Source organism: Eptatretus burgeri, chromosome 12 (genome assembly GCF_056783735.1).
Source record: "Eptatretus burgeri isolate ZD-2024b chromosome 12, Ebu_testis_v1, whole genome shotgun sequence".
In the NCBI taxonomy this organism is placed as follows: Eukaryota; Metazoa; Chordata; class Myxini; order Myxiniformes; family Myxinidae; genus Eptatretus; species Eptatretus burgeri.
The window spans coordinates 100,589,331-100,604,587 of NC_140972.1; the positions used below are offsets into that span (position 1 = coordinate 100,589,331).

At 46.8% G+C, this 15,257-nt stretch overlaps 1 protein-coding gene across 2 annotated transcripts in view; it reads left to right on the forward strand.

Annotated features, from left to right (window-relative positions):
- The first annotated feature begins 5,049 nt into the window (after positions 1 to 5,049).
- SRP72 (signal recognition particle 72) overlaps positions 5,050 to 15,257 on the forward strand; it is a 146,918-nt gene continuing 136,710 nt past the window's right edge. For both annotated transcript variants that reach the window (XM_085849092.1, XM_085849093.1), the window contains exon 1: positions 5,050 to 5,207. In XM_085849092.1, the coding sequence (XP_085705218.1) occupies positions 5,108 to 5,207 (100 nt within the window). In that variant the 5' untranslated portion in view covers positions 5,050 to 5,107. The remainder of the gene's footprint in view (positions 5,208 to 15,257) is intronic.

Consider the following 15,257-nt stretch of genomic DNA (forward strand, 5'->3'; position numbering starts at 1 on the left):
GTGACGGAAGAGAATTTCAGTTTGAGGGCCTGGGCGTCAAAAATCTTGACGTGGAGGTACTGGCGGGAACACCTTTCATGGAGTCTAATGACATCTCAATCCGCCCTGCGAAGCACCAAGTTATCCTGGGTGATGGCACCACGTACGTGTACGGGTCTCAGGGAGGAGCCTTGATCGCCATGCAGTACACCGAGCTCATATGTGTCCCACCCCACACAACTACTCTGTGGCCCAGAGAGTTTATCGAAATGGTCCTCCCAAATGACATGTCGAGTAGTGACTCAGTGTTCGCACTCGAACCTCGCACGGATGCCCCAAGTGCAAGGTCAGTATCATCCGTAGCATCAGCAGGAGTAGTGCAGCAGATAATCATAACAATTGTGCAAATTATGACTAAAGCATGAAATTTTTACAAGTGTTAGTACATACCATAAGCTTCATTTTCAGATCGGGAGTTAAGTCAGATTTGACCTCTGAGGATAGTGAGAGGTCATTGACCTCAATTACATTGAAATTGTCATTTTTCCACGATTCTGGTGCAGTTTGTCTGTTTTGGGAATCACTAAAAAGGTATGTTGCCATGTGTAGGTCCATTCATCTTCTGGAGAGCCTTTATACATAATCACAGGATGCAACCATGATGGAACAACAAGAACAGGATTGAGCATTTGAACAATAGCTGCTCCGTCAAGGATTGTGGCATCAACCCCAGGTGCGCTTGTGGTTTCGGGTTGGTCTGATTTCAGGCAGTGTAGTAGATCTGCTTTGACTCCAAAGCGCAGTTTTCCTCCTGTTGATAATGCTCGTGGGGCTGCCTGGTTCTCGTAACAGAAGAACTGGTCCAGATCCCCATCACGTGATTGGCAGGCAATATACAGCCTCGAGAAGAGACCACAGTCACTCTTCACTGCGGCGAGTTGGATCTGCTGCTTTGACTGCGTCTTGGTCTGTGGCCGACTGAAGAGTGGCAACTTGTTCTTGGGCCGTGTTTCTGTAACTGGCTTCGTGCATCGTTCCAGTCTTTCCTCAACAAACTTTGTGTACTGCTCCTCACCAAGGGACTCGATCTTCCTCAGTTTCTGCCACTGGGGTGTCCATGATGTCTCTCGTGTCAAGGACCAGAAGGTCAAAGCTGGACCTCTGCAAATAACTACCAACACTGTGTGGAATATGTAGACACTTCCATTGGAACACAAATGCATGGTTTGTACATCATAAACATGGTTACCATTAACGAATGAAGCCAAACATCAATATTTCGATATTTTAGGTCATTGACCTCTCATGGTCCTCAGAGGTCAAATCTGCCTTACCTCGCAATCTGAAAATGAAGCTTATGGCATGTACTAACACTGGTAGAAATTTCATGCTTTAGTCATAATTTGCACAATTCTTATGATACGAGAGATTATAATCAGCTGTACTAGAGGGTTCGGATCCCCAATTTAACCAACGAACCACAAGTTCTCAAACATCAGGAGCAGTTTTTCCAAATCCGCCCTGTGTACATACCCGAGTACACCAAGGAACACCCAGGTGGTGATACCGAGACCAGCTCCCCCAATGTTAAATGCACACTCAAATCACCCTCAGGACACGCTACGACTGTGACCCTCGACCCTGACAACATGTTCGCTCCCGCCGAACGATCAAAGTTTTGTGCCCTGCTGGAAGAGTATGATGAAGTGTTTGACCCAGTGTTCCAAGGCTACAATGGTGCTGCAGGCCCCTTTGAGGCTGTTGTTAACATGGGCCCTGTTCAGCCTCCACAACGCAAAGGCCGTCTACCACAATATACGCGTGGCAAGTTGTGTGAATAACAACACAAATTTGATGATCTGGAAAAACTTGGAGTCTTTGCTCGCCCTGAGGACGTGGGGATTTGCTGTGGAATATCTGAATCCCTCATTCTTGATCAAGAAGCCCAGTGGCGGTTTTCGCTTAGTCACGGCCTTTGCTGATGTGGGCCGGTACAGTAAGCCCCACCCCTCTCTTATGCCAAACGTAGATTCCATCCTGCGCAAAATTTCTCAGTGGACGTATCTAATTTGTACCGACCTTATGAGTACCTTTTACCAAATTCCATTATCCCGTCAGTCATGAAGGACTGCGGTGTATCCACACCCTTCCGTGGAATAGGTGTGTATACCACATCTGCTATGGGAATGCCTGGATCAGAGACGGCACTCGAAGAACTCATGTGCCGCGTCATTGGTGATCTCTTAGAGAAGGGGACCATCACTAATCTCACTGACGACCTCTATTGCGGCGGGGATACAGTGGACGAGCTCCTCCAAAACTGGAGAATGGTTTTACATGCTCTGTATAAATGCCGACTCTGCCTCTCTGCTACGAAAACAGTTATATGTCCGAAGAGCACCACCATCTTAGGATGGATCTGGTCTCATGGTACTGTCCAGGCCAGCCCACATCGTGTGGCTACGCTCTCCACTTGTTCAGCTCCTGAGACGGTCAGGGGCATGAGATCCTTTATCGGGGCATATAAGGTTCTCGCTCGTGTTATCCCCAACTGCTCCACTCTCTTATCCCGATTGGATGATGCTGTGGCCGGATGCAAATCCCTGGACAGAGTTGTGTGGACTGATGAGTTACATGCAGCCTTCCAGAGAGCCCAAGGCGCTCTTACTTCGACCCATACAGTGACTCTTACTCGTCCTAGTGATCAGCTATGGATTGTGACAGATGGTTCCGTAAAAAAAACACAGTATCGGATCGACTCTGTACATCACGCGCAATGGTAGACCTCACCTTGCAGGTTTCCTTAGCGCGAAGTTACGCGGACGCCAACCTACCTGGTTGCCATGCGAGGTGGAGGCCCTTTCCATCACTGCATCGGTAAAACACTTCAGTCCTTTCATTATCCAGTTGAGACATCATGCATCCATCCTCACCGAGAGCAAGCCATGCGTACAAGCTTATGAGAAGCTCTGTCATGGTTTTCAGCAAGCCCTCGTATATCCACATTATTGTCAACCCATCTGATTTTGCCAGCCGCAATGCTGAATTGTTGTGGATCTTCCATTCGACGAGTGTGCTGATTTTCAGAAGGTGGTGTGACTGCTGCAGCCGGTTGTTTGACAATCTGTGGCAGCAATTCACAAGTGACCTCGGTCTTGCTTACTCTGACCCTTGGACGAGTCACTCGTGAAGACAGACATTCTGATCTTCGTAGTGGGTGGAGTTTTCACCTTCGTAGCCGAGGAACGTGATCCGTTATCAGATCCCGAGGAAACTATCAGACTGAGGTCAATTTGAATCTTTGCATTGCGCTGAATGAAGGATGCATCAAAAATGGCGGGAAGGTGACATCGTAGGCCTCCATCCTTAAACGATCCATGAGGTCAGGTGGAAGCTTTGCTCGGATTGTCGCATATGAAGTGAGCTTGACATGGCTCCTCTCGCCAAACCACTGGAGCCAGCGACACACCACATATGAAACTCTTTTACTTCCCCTCCCTCCTCTTCCCCTCCCTCCTCTTCCCCTACCCCCTCCTCCACGTCCCCTCCTCCTACCCCCTCTTTCACTTCCACCAATCCCTCTCCCTCCCTCTCTCCCCATCCACCCCTCTCTTCCTCCCCATCCTCCCCCTCTCCCCTCTCCATTCCCCTCCCCTCGATTCCCCCTCCCTCCATTCTCCCTCCCCTCCCCTCCATTCTCCCTCCCCCTCCCCTCCATTCTCCCTCCCCTCCCCTCCATTTACCCCCTCCCCTACATCCCCCTCCCCCACCCCTCCATTCCCCCGTACCCCTCTCCCAATTCCCCCTCCCCCATTCCCTCCTCCCGATTCCTCCTCCCCCCATTCCCCCGTATCTCTCCACTCGCCTGTCTTCCTCCCCATGGCCTTCCCATTCCTCTCCCCCTCGGTCCCTCCCCTCCCCTCGGCCCCCTCCCCCGGCCCTCCCCCTCCCCCTCAGCCCCCTCCCCCGGCCCTCCCCCTCCCCCTCAGCCCTCCCCATTCCCTCTCCTCATTTCTCCTCCCCCTCGACCCTCCCCATTCCCCTCCACATCCGCCCTCGGCCCTCCCCATTACCCTCCACATCCACCCTCGGCCCTCCCCATTCCCCCTCCCCATCCGCCCTCGGCCCTCCCCATTCCCTTCCCCATTACCCTCCACATTCCCCTCCCCATGACAATGATCATTCTCTGTATTTCTCGTTCAAGGTCACGACATCCTCGTGCGGGTTTAGGCCCAAGTCACATTTGCTCTCCAGCGAGGATACGGCGGCCGTAAGCCCTCTAAATTGGCAGAAATGTGCGGCGGCCACAGTTTCTGAGGTGGCCTCAGGGTGGTCCTACGCCGTATGGCGATATTTTACAGGCCGTAAGGTCGCCGTGGAATTATAAAGCGGAGTTATAACTTTTTTCATTTCTACGTTCGCCGGAGCAATTCAACAAGCCGAAAAAAAAAAACTGGTGAAAAAAAAAAAATGAACCCACTCGTTACCGTCCGTCTGGCCGCACGTTCGCCTTAGGGCCCCCCTGCGGTCCCCCTGCGGGCACCTTGAAAATTCTATAGCCGCAGCAGGAACGCCCAAAGGTCACCGTGCGACATCAAATCAAAGACCGTACGGCACCCCCACGTTTTCGGTCTCCACAATTTATAAATACGCCGTGCGGATACCCGAAAAATAAAAACAGATGTGACTGATACATTGTGTGACCGTGGAAATACTGCGGCCGCCGTATAATTGCTAGTGGCCGTAGATTTTGGAGACCCCACGGCCGCCGTGGCAAATGTAACCGGCCTCAGCGCGTGCGTAATGAGCCAAATGACGTGCCATGCCGAAACTCGTGATAACTTGTTATAAAACCAAGAACAAGAAAACAACGCGAACCCAAAGGAAATCGTTTTGGAGGTTATCGGGACAATAAACTACGAGAATTACGTTTCCTACCAAGGGGACAAAACAATAACAATTATCGGAAGTAAATGATGTTATTGTTTTAAAATAATCCGGAAAAACATGAACGGAAGTCGTGCGAAACCTTTTCGTCACTAAAACCATAATTAGCGGAAATCACGTCACCCTGAATAATGAATTACCGGAAGTGACGTGTTTGCGTACACGTCCCAGGAGAGTCAACATGGCGTCAGGCGTCGTCTTGCTGTCGCAGCTCTGGGCCGATGTGAACCGTTGTGGCCAGACTGGGGACTACAGTCGTGCTCTCAAGGCGATAAATAAACGTACGGGGTTCCCGAGCACGAGATTAACGTACGGGGTCCCCTGTTACGAGAGTAACGTACGGGATCCCCTGTTACGAGATTAACGTACGGGATCCCCTGTTACGAGATTAACGTACGGGATCCCCGCGTGTATTTTCTCGATGACCGGTCACGTTGTAGTTTTAATTTGTTTTTGAAGTGATTTGTAAATGTGCGATTTGTAAATGTGTGATTTGTAAATGTGTGAATTGTAATTGTGTGATTTCTAAATGTTGTGTGAATTGTAAATATTGTGTGAATTGTAAATGTTGTGCGATTTGTAAATGTTGTGCGAATTGTAAATGTTGTGTGATTTGTAAATGTTGTGCGATTTGTAAATGTTGTGTGAATTGTAAATGTTGTGTGATTTGTAAATGTTGTGTGAATTGTAATTGTGTGATTTCTAAATGTTGTGCGAATTGTAAATGTTGTGCGATTTGTTAATGTTGTGCGAATTGTAAATGTTGTGCGATTTGTAAATGTTGTGCTATTTGTAAATGTTGTGCGGTTTGTAAATGTTGTGCGAATTGTAAATGTTGTGCGAATTGTAAATATTGTGTGATTTGTAAATGTTGTGCGATTTGTGAATGTGTGATTTGTAAATGATGTGTGAATTGTAAATATTGTGTGAATTGTAAATGTTGTGCGATTTGTAAATGTTGTGTGAATTGTAAATGTCGTGTGAATTGTAAATGTCGTGTGAATTGTAAATGTTGTGTGATTTGTAAATGTCGTGTGAATTGTAAATGTTGTGCGATTTGTGAATGTTGTGCGAATTGTAAATGTTGTGTGAATTGTAAATATTGTGTGATTTGTAAATGTTGTGCGATTTGTGAATGTGTGATTTGTAAATGTTGTGTGAATTGTAAATATTGTGTGAATTGTAAATGTTGTGCGATTTGTAAATGTTGTGTGATTTGTAAATGTCGTGTGAATTGTAAATGTTGTGCGATTTGTAAATGTCGTGCGAATTGTAAATGTGCGAATTGTAAATGTTGTGTGAATTGTAAATGCTGTGTGATTTGTAAATGTCGTGTGAATTGTAAATGTTGTGCGATTTGTAAATGTTGTGCGAATTGTAAATGTTGTGTGAATTGTAAATGTTGTGTGATTTGTAAATGTTGTGTGAATTGTAAATGTGTGAATTGTAAATGTTGTGTGATTTGTAAATATTGTGTGAATTGTAAATGTGCGATTTGTAAATGTGCGAATTGTAAATGTTGTGTGAATTGTAAATGTTGTGTGAATTGTAAATGTCGTGTGAATTGTAAATGTTGTGTGATTTGTAAATGTCGTGTGAATTGTAAATGTCGTGTGAATTGTAAATGTTGTGCGATTTGTAAATGTTAGGCGAATTGTAAATGTTGTGTGAATTGTAAATGTTGTGCGATTTGTAAATGTCGTGTGATTTGTAAATGTTGTGCGATTTGTAAATGTCGTGTGAATTGTAAATGTCGTGTGAATTGTAAATGTCGTGTGAATTGTAAATGTTGTGCGATTTGTAAATGTTGTGTGATTTGTAAATGTTGTGTGAATTGTAAATGTTGTGCGATTTGTAAATGTCGTGTGAATTGTAAATGTTGTGCGATTTGTAAATGTCGTGTGAATTGTAAATGTCATGCGATTTGTAAATGTTGTGTGAATTGTAAATGTTGTGTGATTTGTAAATGTTGTGTGAATTGTAAATGTGTGATTTGTAAATGTTGTGTGATTTGTAAATGTTGTGTGAATTGTAAATGTTGTGTGATTTGTAAATGTGTGATTTGTAGTTGTGTGAATTGTAAATGTTGTGTGAATTGTAAATGTTGTGTGATTTTTAAATGTTGTGTGAATTGTAAATGTTGTGTGAATTGTAATTGTTGTGTGATTTGTAAATGTTGTGTCAATTGTAATTTAGTGCAGGGGCATATGTTGAGATACATGGTCATGTTTGCAAACTATGTTAATTTATGTTGTAAGGGTTTTTTTGTGACTACAGGAGTATATTGATATTGAAAAATCTTGTTGCCAATTTTTTTTTTATGCATGTTTAGTGTGATTTTTTTTTTCCAGAAAATACGAGATGACCGTGATCGTGTTATAACAAAAATTTATTTTTTTAAAAACTTAATTATAAGTACGTCATATAGCACCTTAAAATGAACGGTGAGATGTACAGAGTAATTTTGGCAGGAAATTATCATGCTACTTATCTTGTATAAATTGTTATATATTTTACAATATGGAAAATAGTGTATTTTCAAATTTATTGAACAAAATTGGTGCATGCTGCTTGGCCAACTTAAGTGTTATATTTTACATTATTTCAGAATTCATTATAGTTCATCATCACTGTCATCTGAATCAGAGGCTGCTGATTGTTGAGTGTTCTCACAGATGTCATCAGATGCCTCACAAGTGCACATCTCTGGACATACAACATTTGCTCGCTTGCAGGAACAACGTGCCGTTCTGCACATTTGTTTGACGTATTTGCACCTCACAAGTTCCAGCACAGCCTTTGGTGCAGGTGGTAGATTGGTTATCACTGGCCTGTATAGGTTGTTCTCTAATGTCTAACCATATTCTGATGGTTCTGGTAGTTTGGGTTTGGCTATTTCATCATGGTACCACACCATAGCCTGATAATGAGCTCACTTGATGTGTTGTTCCAGTGCTCCTTTGGAGGTGGCAATTTCTTGGATTCTGCAAATGAGTTCACATTCTTGGGTATATGTGTCACTTGCCTTTGGGTTTTCTCTTCATACATTATGTTCTGTGCAATGTTGATGGTTGCTCTATCAATGTGGTTTGCACGTTCATCAGCCAAGGACATGGATGGCCCTTCTAACACGCATCGGAGCAGTGCTGTCAAGGATGCTGGGACGTTATCATCTCTACTACCACTGTTAAGTGATCCGTCAAAGACCCATGGCGTCTCTCTGCCACGAAGAATGTCCTTTCGAAGAGTATTCGCACATTCAAAAATGCTTTTCATGTTCTGTTCCATACTTTGGGAGTCAATTTCCTTTCTTATGGCAGAATCTTTCATAGTCTTGGAGCATAACATTTCAGATTGTCTCGCACTGGGACGTGAAAATTCAACATTTTCAAGGTGTGTCTTGATCAGATCTTTAACATGTTTATGCTGAATCAATTTTCCTCCTTCCACTCCATGCATTCTGTGGATGCCAATGTAGGTGTTGGTGACATCATTCATTGAAACAATGTTGCCAGAGTGAAGTACATTTTTTCAATACATTGAAGAACTCGATGTCGGCAAGAATAGTCCTTTGGTTCTGATCCACTTGGTGAGGATTCAATGTTTGTTGCTGTGGTTGACGCTGTACATGTTTCACGTAGCAGGGGAGATGATATTTTACATCTATGGCCCGAGCATCATTTGGTGATATGGCTTGTAATCGAACCTTCCATTCATCATTATCACTGATTTGGACAACATCTTAGATTTTTTTTTCCAGCGTCAAATCAACACACTTCATGCAACTGTTTTGTTGTTCCATCTCCACTACAGAATATACATTGCATCTTGTTATGTGAGACTGATGATGATCGGGTGAATGGCTTCGTCCCTGTTGTGGCATCTGAACACGGTGAGTTATCATCACATTTTGATGCTTGGGAAGATGAAGGACGGCCTACTGGAGATGATAGCAGAATGGCAGAATTTTTGGTGGCTGTACTTTTCTGAAATCGCATCTTCGCATGATCAATTTTGAGTTTATGCACAGTCTCTTGAAAGCACTCCCTGTGCCAAGACCCCCCATATGATTGAAGATCTGATGCATAAACATCCCGGAGTCTGCTGCTCAATGGTAGATAACCAGGATCACCATAACCTGCACGCTCATGAACACTGTCCAGGAACTTGTGATATGAGGTGGGATTGGCAACCAGTTGTCCACCTGGAACTTGACACTTCAGACATATTGCATAGTTTGTCTCTGTACACAATAGTTTGTCTACAGGTACCATGTAAACCTGTACTAACCTGTTCCATGGTCGGGTTGTCGGCGACTAAACCGTCTCCCCCACCAGGTTTTCTGGTGAGGAGGGTGTTTGGATATGGACACCCAGCAGGATTAAAAACAAAACCTGTCAAAGGGCGGAGGAGCTCCTTGTGAGCCAACGGCCATCCATATCTAGTGCCCAACTGTGTCTGCGGACGTCCTCCTGCAGTTGGGTCACTTCTTATTAGGAGGTTGGTGGCAGGATTTGCACTCCGGCCACCGTAAAACCCTTCATTCCGCAAAACGCAAAAATGCAAAGAAATCTGAAAACCCACTCCGTGGGAGTACCTCCTGTGCAGCTTCGCTTCGCAGGGCAGCTCACCGGATGACGGGATTGGGGCAAAGCCTTCGGGACCCCCAATCTTTGATAGGAGGGAAACCACGGGGTAACATCCCTGGGTCATATTGCGGGAGAGTGTGTCGGAGTGGTGCTGAGGTGTCATCCACCAGACGGCGGTCTCCTTGGGTTAACCTGTGGCGGTCCCTTCGGGTGGGTGCCTGGAATGTCCTATCCCTAAGAGAGGATGATCACCTGTCTCTGTTATCATCTGAGCTCAAGCGTTTGGACATCGGGATTGCAGCTCTCTCTGAGGTTCGGAGACCGGATTGTGGCGAGATAATGGTGGGTGGTTACACCTACTATTGGTCTGGTCGCTCTGATGGTTACCATACCCAAGGAGTTGCTGTAGCTGTGTCCAATAAGCTGACCCCAATGATAATTGAGGTAACACCGGTCAACGAGCGTATTATGAGATTAAGGATTCGTCACTCCTTAGGTGTCATTTCCCTGGTCTCTGTTTATGCTCCGACTGAGGCGAGTGATCTCACCGTGAAGGATGCATTCTACGCCACACTCGAGTCTGTGGTTGATCAGTGCCCCAGACGAGATACACTTCTAGTCTTGGGGGATTTCAATGCATCGACTGGAACTGATAGGGACGGTTATGAGGTGTGTGTTGGTCCCCATGGGTCAGGAACTATGAACCAGAATGGCACTTAGTTCCTTGACTTTGCAAGAAGTCATGGACTTAGGGTGGCTGGTTCATGGTTTCAGCGCCCACAAGCTCATCGCTGGACTTGGTATTCCAACGCTGGTGGTGTGGCAAAGGAGATTGACCATGTCCTCATTGACGGTCGTTGGAGGATGATCCAGAACTGCAGGGTCTACCGGAGTGCTCAGTTCCTCAATACTGACCACAGGCTTGTTGTAGCAACTCTAAAGCTGCACCTTAAATCCTGGAGAATGGTACCATCCCAGCCAAGGTTGGATGTTGCCAAGCTCAGGGATGAGAGAGTAGCTGAGGAGTTTGCGAACAGGCTGAGTGGACACTTGGGGGGTCTGGGTGCTTTGGGGGGTCCTGAAGAGTTGTGGAGCGCCTTCAAGACCACCGTCCTTGATGTTGCCGGTGGATGCCTTGGAGCTCACCGCAGGGCAAAGAAGAATTTTGTCTCTCAAGGGACACTGGATACCATTGACCAGAGTCGCAGGGCCAGGCTGAATGGCAGAGCTGAGCTGTTCAGGGAGCTGAGGCGTAAAACTGTACGTGCACTGAGGGTGGACAAGGAGGCCTATGTGGGAGGAATCTGTGAGGGGGTAGAGCATCACCTGTGGACAGGTGATTCTCGTCCCGCTTACAGGGGAATTCGCGCATTACGTTCATCCAAGCCCATCCCTCGGAGCACTACAGTTCGAGCAGAGAGTGGTAGGCTCTTGACAGAGGAGTCTGAAGTGAAGGCCCGCTGGGCCGGTTACTTTGAGCGGTTGTACCAGGCTGATCCCCCAACTGTCGAGTTGGACGTCAAGGGTGTTACAATCCCTGTTGCTGACCCTCGAATCAACTGTGGTCCACCTACGCTTGTGGAAACACGGGCTGCGGTGAACCAGTTGAAACGGGGCAAAGCTCCAGGGATCTGTGGCATCCATGCCGAACTTCTCAAGGCTGGTGGAAATGCTGCACTCGTGTCGTTGCATGCAGTTTTGTGCTCTGCCTGGAACACAGGCATCATCCCAACTGACTGGAAGAGGGGCCTTGTTGTCCCTCTCTGGAAAGGGAAGGGTGATCGCCAAGACTGCAACAACTACCGAGGGGTGACGCTGCTCTCAGTGCCGGGCAAGGTCTTTGCTCGGATAATTCTCGATAGGGTTCGCCACCATCTGCTTGAGCACCAGCGTCCAGAGCAGTCAGGCTTTACACCAAAGAGGTCAACGATTGACCGTATCCTTGCACTTCGTGTCCTCACCGAACGCAGACGAGAGTTTCAGCAGGGGCTGCTTGCAGCCTATGTTGATCTCTGTAAAGCGTTCGATTCAGTGAATCGGGATGTCCTCTGGAGGATTCTTGGTCTTCGTGGGGTGCCACCAAAACTGATCGATCTGATGTCTGAACTCTACTCTGGTACTGAGAGTGCTGTGAAGTGTGGTGGTACCATCTCTGACTTATTTCCAGTTGTTACTGGAGTTCGTCAGGGATGTGTACTTGCCCCCACACTTTTCAGCACTTGTATGGACTGGATTCTAGGGAGGATGTCGGAGAGATCAAGTTGCGGTGCGTCATTTGGGAATGTCAAGATCTCGGACCTTGACTTTGCAGATGATGCAGTCATCTTTGCGGAGACTTTAGACATCCTCTTGGGGGCCCTCGAGGTGCTGAATGAGGAGTCGGAGCCGTTGGGATTACGGGTTTCTTGGGTCAAAACTAAGATCCAGGCTTTCGGTGACATCTTGGATGCTGCTGTCCTGTCTGTGTCTGTTTGTGGTGAGGATGTTGAGGTCGTGGAGAGATTCACTTACCTTGGCAGTGATATTCATGTCTCTGCTGGCTGCGAGTCAGAGGTCAATAGACGTCTGGGTCGGGCCTGGGGAGTCATGGATTCACTGGATCATGGGGTGTGGCGCTGCCGGTACCTGTGCGGGAGGACGAAAGTCCGAGTCTTCAGGTCCTTGGTACTTCCAGTCTTGCTCTATGGGTGCGAGACTTGGACTCTGACCAAGGATCTGAGACGGAGACTTAATTCCTTTGGTACCAGGTCTCTTCGGAGAATCCTTGGCTATCGCTGGTCGGATTTTGTGTCCAACGAGCGGTTGCTGAGAGAGACTCGGATGAGATTTGTTACCTGCATAGTCCATGAGCGTCAGTTGCGGCTGTATGGACATGTGGATCGTTTTCCTGACTCTGATCTTGCTCACCAGATTCTCTCAGCGAGGGAGTCTCATGAGTGGAAGAGGCCAGTGGGTCGACCACGTGCCTCATGGTTGCAGCAGGTTGATCATCATCTCAAGGAGATGGGGATGGGCCTCGCATCTGCCTGGGGGATGGCCAGACGGAGGCCCCTGGAGTACCGGCGGAAAGTGGACGCAGCGACGTGCTGTTCTGGCACATGCTCCCATACCTGACCTGACCTGTCTCTGAAGTTACATGAGAATGCTTGGAATGAGGTTTGTCCATTTTGATTTCAGAGATACCTCAATTTTTATGATTAGTGGTCTGGTACAGCATATGTAAGTACATCTGAAATAAACAGAAGCAAGAAAGGCAAAGCAAACTTGTTAACCAAATGCACATAATGATTGTATTGGCATGACTGTGTGATTTATGCACGAGTATTATGATTAATATAACTGCGATGTCATCCACTCTCTGAAAGATAAAGAAAATTGTGAATCTTATGCACAAAATTATTGTAAGGGAATTAATATATAGTGTTGTGGTTGAGGAAAGTCGCAAGCCACCATTCAGGTCCCGTAGGTGAGATATCTCTGTAAGTACATGTGTAGTTAGCCCCAAACCCGTTGTTTAGAGGGAATAAATGTGATTCATTCGGGCTGCGACCCTTTAAGATAGCTGTTTTTCTGTTCTATCTTTATTTTTGAACCAACCACGTCTCAACCGCCATCACACAACAACCACCAACCACAACGCCGCTTCACAACAACAACAACGCCAACAGCCACGACCTTTACCTTCGCAACTCGCTCTCGCAACCATCGCATCAACGCCATTCCAAGCGTCACCGTGGCCAGGGACCGCCACTTTAGACCCTCCACCACCTTCACCTCTCCTCCTTCTACCGCCATTCCCGCACTGCTTGTGGGCACCGAGCGTCAGGCTGTCCTGGCCTCGTGCGGGACGCGCGCTGAGCCGCGGGTGCAAAAAGCGGCCTTTCCGAGGAAAAGTCGGATCAGGAATGATACACGCCCACTTCCGATCCCTCCAATCATTAAGCGCGGGGCGATTTGGCCCCGCCTCCAGGCGCGTCGGAGTAGAATCGATATATGCAAATTCGAGGATCAGGGGAGGTTCACGCCCACTTTTCCTCCGTCCAATGGGCGAGCGCGGCTCCGCCCCCGAGCCCATCCTGATCCGGAAATTTGCATATGGATTCTCCTGCCGTACTATAAAGCGCCGAGCGCGGGGCGAATTCAGTCAGTTTCTGTTTCGGGCTCGGGCGAGTTGGAGAGGTGTGGCGGTGGCGGAGTGTGGCAGCAGCAGTCAAGACGGGTCTGGAGGAGAGTCGGTCTGTCGGGGTTCGGAGTCTGTCGGGGAGCTGCAGAGAGGGGAAGCCGGGAACGTGGTCGAGGTCGCAGTGGAGTCGCTCGTCACGGGACCCAAGCAAGCCAGCTATCCTCTTTCCCCAGAGCATCAACAACCCCACCTGTTTCCCCCCGCGCTGAGATAGTGCGAAAAGGGGGCCCCGTTCCCACCCCATTCCAAGCAGTGCCAACGAAACCCGCGGAGGAGCGCGGAGTCGGGGCACCGCCGCGGCATTTGCGGCTCATCACAAGACGGGTAGGCTCCACGCCGTCTCGCGCCACAGGTCTGCCCCTTTGTATTTGAGGGTGGCCCTTTTTCTTTTGCGTTTGAGTATATGTGTTGTCGGCGTCGTCTGTAAAGTAAAACTGTGTAAGTGTTGCCGTGTGCTCGCGTAGTCGGTAGTAGATCTGCATTGTGTTCCTTTTGTTACATTTGCTTTTGGTGCATAATTGTTGTAATTGTATATGTGTGCTTTCCGTTTGCCGTGCAATAAATGTGCCTTATGTTGAACTGTTTTTCCCGTTTCGCTTTGTCTTTTCTTTAATTGAATCTCCATCTTACTTCACGTAAAGGGTTGGTAGTGGGCTACATACGCCCGATAATTAATCGGAACCGTCGAGGTCGACGATTTTACACCGCTCGGTTATCCCGATAGTACAGAACGGGTCGCTTAAAGTGGCCCGTGTCCGAAGTCGACCTGCGGCGTGGTGCGATCGCCCGGTCTACCCTCCGTGTGGGTACTTAGGTTGGTCTAATTTGGCGAACAACCATATCCCATGCGGGGGGCCGGTTGGCACGATCGTGGTGAGGCCGAAAGGCCCACCCGTGACTAGTTCCCGGCGTTAGTCCGAGAGGGTCACGACGGAATTGTCCGTCCGGTGGGCGACGTGCCGCGATTCGAGTTACGTGGCCGCTCGCACGCCGGCGGGCACGAATTCGCGACAATAGTTTATCTAGCTGCGATGTTGTCTATTTTCTAAAAAATGTATAATCAGCAAATAGTAAGATAATAATTTATTAATTATCTGCTAAGTTGTATTTAAAGATATCCAATCAAATAACTCTTCTAAAATGGGATTCCTCATGATCAACAACTGTAATTTATGACAACAACTAGACTGTGTTGTTATCTTAACTAATTTTGCATATATATATATATATATATATATATATATATATATATATATATATATATATATATATATATATATATATATATATATATATATATATATATATATATATATATATATATATATATATATATATATATATATACATATATGCCAATTAGTTGAATTTCATGATATGGAGGTGGCCATCTTGGATTTTACGGTACCATTTGATTAAACTATTGTATGTATAAATTCTGACATTTTCATTGTATACCATGGTCTACACCGATCATTTTGAGGTGCTACATGACTTGGTTCATCAAAGATATAAAAGAAATCATGTCAAAAATTTTGCTGAATCGGTCAATTATATGT